The 9,220-nt window shown below is 36.5% G+C and overlaps 1 protein-coding gene across 27 annotated transcripts in view; it reads left to right on the top strand.

Moving 5' to 3' along the window:
* Positions 1 to 9,220, top strand: part of BAZ2B (bromodomain adjacent to zinc finger domain 2B) — a 334,986-nt gene that overhangs the window by 308,074 nt on the left and 17,692 nt on the right. For 19 of the 27 annotated variants that reach the window (XM_017546664.2, XM_017546673.2, XM_017546643.2 and 16 more), the window contains 3 exons: positions 365 to 675; positions 1,066 to 1,201; positions 5,747 to 5,893. In XM_017546664.2, the coding sequence (XP_017402153.1) occupies positions 365 to 675; positions 1,066 to 1,201; positions 5,747 to 5,893 (594 nt within the window). The remainder of the gene's footprint in view (positions 1 to 364; positions 676 to 1,065; positions 1,202 to 5,746; positions 5,894 to 9,220) is intronic. The other 8 variants (XM_017546701.2, XM_017546765.2, XM_037745457.1 and 5 more) reach the window with 3 other exon arrangements.

Genomic DNA, 9,220 nt, shown 5'->3' with positions numbered 1-9,220 from the left:
AGGATGGTCTCGATCTCTTGACCTCGTGATCCACCCGCCTCGGCCTCCCAAAGTGCTGGGATTACAGGCTTGAGCCACCGCGCCCGGCCTAGCCTAAAATCTTACAAAATATTTTGCTGATTTTTTTCATACCTTTCATAATAGCAAAAGTTTATAAATTTTATTTTTCAGATTTTTCTTACAACTATTTCTTTTAATTTTTTTATTCTTATTTCTACCTAGTTTTAGGAAACACAGGTGTAAAAACTTTTAGTAAAGATCCTTGAGATCTGCCAGTATCCAATACTGTATTTTAAGTAAAGGTAATTCACCCATCTGGCATTTTAAGAGGAAATCATAATAACAGTATTCTCTTGATATATAGGGTTGGATGTGTCCAGAGCCTGCGTCAGAAAGGGAGGACTTGGTATATTTTGAACATAAGTCATTTACTAAATTGTGCAAGGAGCGTGATGGAGAATTTACTGGCGAAGAAGAAAACAGTGCACATGCACTGGAACGGAAGAGTGACAACCCCCTAGATATAGCTGTAACCAGGCTGGCTGATTTGGAGCGGAACATTGAAAGAAGGTATCTGAAGAGCCCCTTAAGTACCACCATTCAGATCAAACTGGATAATGTGGGCACAGTTACTGTCCCTGCTCCTGCACCATCCATTAGTGGTGATGGTGACGGGTAGGTTATTGAGATTAACTTGAAAAATTATTGTGCTTCTTTGCTAATTGGAGCCTATTTTCTATTGCCTGTTATCTATGTATCTTCTTGTATGTCTGTGATCCATATGGATCATGCTATTTGCATGGTGCTTTGTAAAAACTTTTTTTTTTTTTTTGTTATGTGCGTTGATAATCCTGCAAAGTGATCTTACATTTACCTGGTTGTGACTAAGCTTTGAGGCACGTAGCCACAGTCTGTGCACTACATCAAATTTAGTTGCTTAAACCTTATACTTATTGGCTGTTACATGTTTTTGTCATTGCTTGGCTTTCAGTGTGATGATTGTTTCACATTCAGTAATCGTAAGTGTGGACATGACCTACTTAATTTTTCTATATTTCAATGCAGAATTGAAGAGGATATTGCTCCAGGGCTCAGGGTATGGAGAAGGGCATTATCAGAAGCTCGCAGTGCTGCACAGGTAGCTCTGTGCATTCAGCAATTACAGAAATCAATAGCATGGGAAAAATCAATTATGAAAGTTGTAAGTGTTTTTATTTAAGAAATACTATAACTAATTTACTTTGTCCTGTTTCTTCCAACCTCCAGATCTTTCTTAATTGTACATTACCTATTATCATAATAATGTATGCTATACTTGAGAGTTTTTCTAATTCTAAAAGATTTTTAATACTTTCCTCCTTCCTGAAGGAAGCTTTCAAATGTGTTATCTTTTATTTGTTAAAATCTTACTTCTGCCTCCTTTGAATATTGTTTATAACTCTAACTGAAGTTGTCTCCTATATTCCGTCAGCATAATAGTTGTTAATCTAAATCTTGTAAACAGTTCCATTAACATTACCTGCTATATTACTGCATTGCTAAAACATCTTTTTCTATCAATTTTCATTTTTTAATTCTAAGGAGCACTTAGATAAGTACATACAAAATAAGCAGGGAACTATTAGTTTATGTGTTTGGCGTCGGATGTGGTTAACATGAATAGTAGATCCTTTAGTCTTTCCTCTACTAATTAAAACTGGTTTTTCACCTTTCTATAAGCCCAATTAGCTTATCATGTAGTAAATCTCTATTTTGTACCAGGCACCAAAATGCTGTGTGTTCAAAATAAAGAGCCATAATTCATGTTTTCCAGAGAAATATTTATTTTAAATCATGTACAAGTGTCCCTCTTGTCTCTTTTATATAGAAGTATCTATTATATGTAGTCTTTTAGGAATTACTTTAACATTTACTTTTTTTTCTCTTTTTTGAGACAGAGTCTTGCTCTGTCACTGAGGCTGGAATGCAGTGGTATAATCTCAGCTCACTGCAACCTCCGCCTACTGGGTTCAAGTGATTCTCCTGCCTCAGCCTCCTGAGTAGTTGGGATTACAGGCACCCGCCACCATGCCCAGCTAATTTTTGTATTTTTAGAAGAGATGGGGTTTTACCATGTTGGCACAGCTGGTCTCAAACTCCTGACTTCAGGTGATCCACCTGCCTAGGCCTCCCAAAGTGCTGAGATTACAGGCATGAGTCACTGCACCTGACCACCATTTACTTTTGAATGACAGACTAGCTTTAAAATGTAAACATTTGAGATTCCTTTTCATGAATGACTAAAGGTGAAATTCTTTTACTTAAAATAGTTGTTTTCCTGAAGAAGTGATTGTTAAATAACTGAGCATTCTTTGTTTCATTTTTACCTTTATGCTTCAACTACTCAAGTCCTTATTAATTCCACACAAATAAATTATGTTTCTTCTATGGTTTTTCACTGTTTCCTAAAATATGTATGAAATAATGAATCTGCAGTTTCACAATGTGCTCCAATACAGGTCTTTCTCAATTCAGATTGGAATTTACAATAATTTTTTTTTTTTTTTTTTTTGAGACGGAGTCTCTGTTGCCGAGGCTGGAATGCAGTAGCACAATTTCAGCTACTTTGGTCTCTCTGCTACCTTGGTCTCCTGGGTTCAAGTGATTCTCCTGCCTCAGCCTGCTGAGCAGCTGGAATTACAGGCATGCACCACCATGCCCAGCTAATTTTTGTATTTTCAGTAGACAGTGTTTCACCATGTTGGCCAGGCTGGTCTCAAACTCCTGAACTCAAATGATCCACCCACCTGCCTTGGCCTCCCAAAGTGCTGGGATTACAGGTATGACCCACTGCACTTGGCCCGGAATTTACTCTAAATCTTAAAGCACTGTTCGATTCATTTAATAGCATTTTTACCAGGTACAGATTTTTTTTCTTCTAAAAATTATTATTGAAACCAACTTTAAAGTCACCTTAGACAGTATATTTGGTAAGATCTAGACAATAATGATTTTTTTAAAAAAGAGAGAGAGAGACTGAAACTGAGTTCTTGCCAGGTATGGTGGTGCATGCCAGTAGTCCCAGCTACTCCAGAAGCCAAGGCAGGCTGATCGCTTGAGCCCAAGAGTTCAAGGCTGTAGTGTGCGATAATCACGCTTGAGAATAGCCACTGCACTATAGTCTGGGCAACATAATGAGACCTTGTCCGTAAATAACATTGAAAAAAAAAAGATTAAGTCCTAGATCAAAATGAAATTTGTAGTTATATTTTTTCTCATCTACATCAAAGCAATCATCATGATGTGTTCAGTTTTATTATAAACTTATACACAGAAACCTAAAACTTGTATCAAAACCTGCTTTTATATGGAGGTATTTAAATTCTGCAATGTAAAGCTTTATTTCCATTTTTGCAGATCCATTCACCTTTCCCTGTTCTTCATATACACTTATTATCATTTAGCTCCATCTCTCACAATCTTCATTTCATTTTTCAAATGCTTAATAATACATTTTTTTAACTGTGAAACTACCTTGAAAAGAAGGCAGTGTTTCATATTCAAAGATTAAGAAGTACTTTATAACCTTTAGGACGTAACAGTGCCTATAATAATTCTCATAGTAATTCCTAACAAAATATTTTTTTTTTTTTTTTTTTTTTTTTTTGAGACGGAGTTTCACTCATGTTACCCAGGCTGGAGTGCAATGGCGCAATCTCGGCTCACCGCAACCTCCGCCTCCTGGGTTCAGGCAATTCTCCTGCCCCAGCCTCCTGAGTCGCTGGGATTACAGGCACGCGCCACCATGCCCAGCTAATTTTTTGCAGTTTTTAGTAGAGACGGGGTTTCACCATGTTGACCAGGATGGTCTCGATCTCTTGACCTCGTGATCCACCCACCTCGGCCTCCCACAGTGCTGGGATTACAGGCTTGAGCCACCGCGCCCGGCCATTCCTAACAAAATATTAAAGTGCTCAATATCTTTAGAAATACCCTGTTGAACAAAAACCAAGCTTACCAAGAAAAATAGGGAGTTGTTATAATTTGCCTCCAGATAATTCTCTACCCACAGTATGCTTTATATTGTCGTTAAACAATAGGCAGCATCCACTGTTTTTTACTGTAGCAGCAAAGGAATTAAAACCAAATATTAATATATTTACCATAACACTGTGAGCTGTTACTGTAATTTTTTTAAATTGTTATGAGTTTGATATCTGTCACCCTTTCTTTAAAAGTATCAGAAAATAATTTTATTTTTAAATCCTAAGTATGAAATGTAAGAGAGACCTTGTAGTATTTTTAGTTACCTAGTAGATAAAACAATGAGTATTTACTTACATTCATGAAACTGCTTTTTAAATTGTGTTGTTATAGGGATATAAATATAACCTTGCAATTGTTATCTCTCAGTGAATATTTTCACAATAGAAGTTGTAACGATGTAATTCAAGTATGGAGAAATAACACCACCTTAAGGTATTCAGTGATGGTGATGTTAGAAAAGGTCATAGAATAGATACTGATTGTTGGAATGTTAAACTCTGCTGCTTTTGCTCTTGGTAACCATGCCAATTTTAATATGAAATATATAATATATACATTTGATAAATATTTGTTAACTTGAATAGTGCGTATCTGCTGTTTAGATAAGATTCTAAAACTATCATTGATATACATACTAAGTTAGATCAGAAGACCATTTTATACTTTCCCAGACTAAGATAAAATGTTGCATTGAAAATTAAAGTAAGTTTGAACAGTTACTCTATTTTGTTTTTAAGAGCATATAAATACCTAACTTTAAAGTAGTTTAAATGATTTCTTGTTAAATGTTTTCATTTTTTAAAATATTGATTGCAGGACATTTTCTTTTGTGACTGGAATATGAACTAAATGTCAAAAAAATAATGTTAGTGCTTACCATTTTTTAAAGCCATCTTGAAAGTTTTTACTTGTCTAACTTTTCTTCTTTCCTTTGCAAAACTTAATATACAGAATATGTGAACATGGAAGTCCTCTCTTTGCAGATTTAAAGTTTTTAATTTTATTAGAAAAGTTTCAGTAGAAAACAGTTTTATTTTTAATTCTAAAAAATAAATAATGACCTCTTAATTTCTTCAATGTATCTTTTTTTCTTTAGAAACTATTTTGTAGAATCCCTTTTCTGCACTTGTGACACATGTTTGATTTGGGTTGAGTTTCAAAGTTTCCTGGTTTGAACACATTTTCCCATCTATCACAAAACATAGATGAATTAGTCAAAAATCTAGGGTTATCGTTTTATTATACTTAATTATACTACTACAACTTTGCTAATTTTGATTCTAAAAATTACTCTAACTCTTATTTCTTTCTCAGGATATCATGAGGAGGCTCTAAGATAAGCAAAAGATGAAGCACATTAAACAAATAAAACACCATGTATTAAAGCTATTCATTGCTTTATGTGCTCTAATGTCATGTTAATTATTTCATATGTTAATGTGTACATGCTTCTGAAGTGTGTGCAGGCATCCTGCCTCTAGCTTTGTTCTTTGCAGTGTACTTGAAATGTGCATTTACCCCAATAGAACTGCTCACCCGTCATGTGGTCCATATCTGTGTAACGAAAGATACATAGATGTGTATGGCTACTGTATATTTGTTAGCAAGCGGAATGAATGTTCATCACTAATATAAAATAGGAATTATGGTGTGTTTAACATCCCAATAACTATTATTCATAGCAGAGGGTTAATTTTAAATGATTTTTCATGTATTATAGTACTGCCAAATCTGTCGAAAGGGAGATAATGAAGAACTGCTTCTTCTTTGTGATGGTTGTGACAAAGGCTGTCATACATACTGCCATAGACCCAAGATTACAACAATCCCAGATGGAGACTGGTTTTGTCCAGCTTGCATTGCTAAGGTAAGACTGATCTAAAACTAAACGTTTTATTTTATTTTTTTAATACAGGGTCTCAGTTGCCCAGGCTGGAGTGCAGTGGTATGATCATAGCCCGCTACAGCCTAAAATTCCTGGGCTCAAGCAATCCTCTGGCCTTAATTTTGTAGCTAAGACTACAGGTGTGCACTGCAGCCAGCTAATTTTTTTTTTTTTTTTTTATAGACGGGGTTTCACCATATTGTTCAAGCTGGTCTTGAACTCCTAACCTCAGGTGATCTGCCCACCTCAGCCTGCCAAGTCACTGGAATTACAAATGTAAGCCACTGTGCCCAGCTCCAAACTAAACATTTTAATTACTAGATCAAAATGCAGACTTTTATGGGGTTTATATTTTGAAGGCAGACTCTTCTAGGTATTCTCTACCTCAGTAATTCTCTCCCATGTTTAATCTCTTAACCTAATCATTAACAGTAACCTAATTATTAATAATCTCTTAACCTAATTATTAACTACTGCCTTTCCATAAACTCACTTCAGACACCCATCTGTCCACCTCCTCTTTTCCTTCCAGTTCACTCCCTGTAGCACTTCAACTCCAGCAATCCTTTGATCTCACCAGAACTGTCAGTTTGACTTAAGACTTTTCACTGTTGCTCTCCCCCTTCATGTCCTCTCTTTCCTCCTAATCTGTCTTATGTGTCATTATCCCATTATCCCAATCATTGCTTCCACCATTAGGTCCTGTGCCTCCCCCTACCCAACTTGGTAAAACCATTATTGTGGTTAATAACAACTCTGATTTCTCTAGCACCTATACTTTTGTATCTGAATATAGCTGTGGAATACTCAGCCTTTAAATTCAAGGCATTAAGGCCCGGGGATGTTGGCTCGTGCATGTAATCCAAGCACTTTGGGAGGCCGAGGCAAGCACATCACTTGAGGCCAGAAGATCAAGACCAGCCTGGCAAACATGGCAAAACCCTATCTCTACTAAAAATACAAAATTATAGCTGGGCAAAAATTAGTGGTGACGCATGCCTGTAGTCCCAACTACTTGGGAGGCTGAGGTAGGAGAATCACTTGAACCTTGGAGGTGGAGGTTGCAGGGAACCCAGATGATGCTACTGCACTCCAGCCTGAATGACATAGTGAGATTCCATCTCAAAATAAATAAATGTAAGTAAATAAATAATTAAACTTATGGTGTTAGAGGGCCTTTAATAATGTCAAGAATTTAGCTCTGTCTCCTCCATCTTCATTCTCAGCTTACTGTCATTCAACTGAGAAAATGGAAGCCATGAGAAGAAAATATCACAACGTCTTGCCACCACATCTGCTGTCCTTCTGCATCTAGGCTCACATACCTTACCTTCTCTGCTGTTGCCATGAACTCCTGACTAAACTAGTTTTCCCACTTGTGCCTCAGATCCCATCCCTTCTTACCTCCTTGGGGATATTATTCCAGCAGTTCTCCCTTCTCCTGCATCATCAATTTCTCCTTCTCCACTGGGTTCCTCTCTTCAGCCTGCTGATATGCTGCTATCTTTCCCATCCTAAGAACACTAAGCAAAAGCCCTCTTCTTTCCTCACTTCTCCCTTGATCCAGTTCCTCCATTTTTTCCTTCCATCTACAGAAAAACACTTGGAAAATTTTTTGTTCTGATTCTATCTAATACCTCTCCTCTGGTTCACTCTTTGTTTGTTTGTTTGTTTGTTTTTTAGGACAGGGTCTTCATTTGTTACCTAGGCTGGAATGCAGAGACACTATCACCGTTTACTGCAGTCTTGATTCTCCCACACTCAAGTGATCCTCTCACCTCAGCCTCCCAAGCAACAGGGACTGCAGACCTGTACCACCATGCTTGGCTAATTTTTTTTAATTTTGTAGAGACAGGGTCTCACTGTGTTGCCCAGGCTGGCCCCAAATTCCTGTGCTTAATTGATCCTCACAACACAGCCTCTGAAGCCTGGGATTACAGATGTGAGCCACCACAGTCAGCCCTGATTCACTCTTGAACTCACTGTAGATTTTCACCTCCACAGCTTCTCCAAAAATGTTCTTATTGTGGCCACAAATAGCATTCACATTTCTCACTCCAGTGATCAGTGCCTGTGTCATCCAACCTGTTACATTTGCTAGAGCTGAACACTCTTTCCTCCTTGAAACAATGATTTTTCACTTGACTTCCAGGATACCATACTCACCTGGTTTTCTTTCCAGTATTTTCTTCTTCTCAAGTCTCCTTCGATGATTTTTCCCTACCTCCCTGATCTGTAAACATTGGAGTGCTTTCTTTCCCTCAGGGTTATCATCTGTAAAATAGGATAGTATCTGCTTTGTGGGGATTTGTGAAGAACAAATAAGGTCATACATGTGAAAGTTTTTATAATGTTATAGTTCTGTGTTTATTTTAATACTTACTATGTTTAGGCTATATTTCACTAGATAGCAAGTGGTCTTACGTGACATCATATTCACTAATAATCTTTTTTTATTTTGATTATTCTCTTGATCATTTTTGTCATACATAGTTAAATATAACTTAGCAGCGATCTTCACTGTACACAAAATTATCTCTTATTGTACATAAAATTATCTTTTAGCTTCATAACTGTCAAGTCATAGAGAGTTTCTCTAATACTCGGTGAATTAATAACAGATAAGTGTTTAAAGTCTTGGGAGTATCACCTGGTAGGTCATTGGACATTTTGTCTTCAATAAATTTTCTTAAATTAGTATCCTAGCTGTCTATCATTTAAGGAGTAGACTTGGAGACATAATCTATAATCTCATTCGAGCCCTTCACTGTGAATACAGCTTTCCAAGCCTCTGCTTTTTTTGTTTTTTAAATGTAGTGAACTAGATGTTTCTTATAGTTAATTTGTAATTATTTTAAGACATTTATACTATACATACACCTTGCTCTCAAGTGGCTTTTTCAGGATACATCATCCTGATTAACTATTTTTACTCTTCATGTGTGTGTGTGTGTATGTATGTATGTATGTGATCACAGGATCACAGAATCGAAAAGACGTGTGTGTGTGTGTGTGTGTGTGTGTGTGTGTGTACATATACATACAACATAGCTATCCCTCAATATCTGCAGGGGATTAGCTCCAGCATCACCATGGATATCAGAATCCACAGATGCTCAAGTTCCTTATATAAAATGGAATATTATTTGCATATAACCTACACACATCCTCCCATCCTTCAAATCATCTCTAGATTATTTATAATACCTAATAAAATGTAAATGCTATGCAAATAGTTGTTATACTATATTGGTTTTTATTATTTTTATTGTTTTGTTATAGGGGGTTGGATTTTTTGTTTTATATTTT

Source organism: Cebus imitator, unplaced genomic scaffold (assembly GCF_001604975.1).
Source record: "Cebus imitator isolate Cc_AM_T3 unplaced genomic scaffold, Cebus_imitator-1.0 Scaffold10, whole genome shotgun sequence".
Classification (NCBI taxonomy): domain Eukaryota; kingdom Metazoa; phylum Chordata; class Mammalia; order Primates; family Cebidae; genus Cebus; species Cebus imitator.
This window is presented reverse-complemented; position numbering and strand designations above follow the sequence as displayed.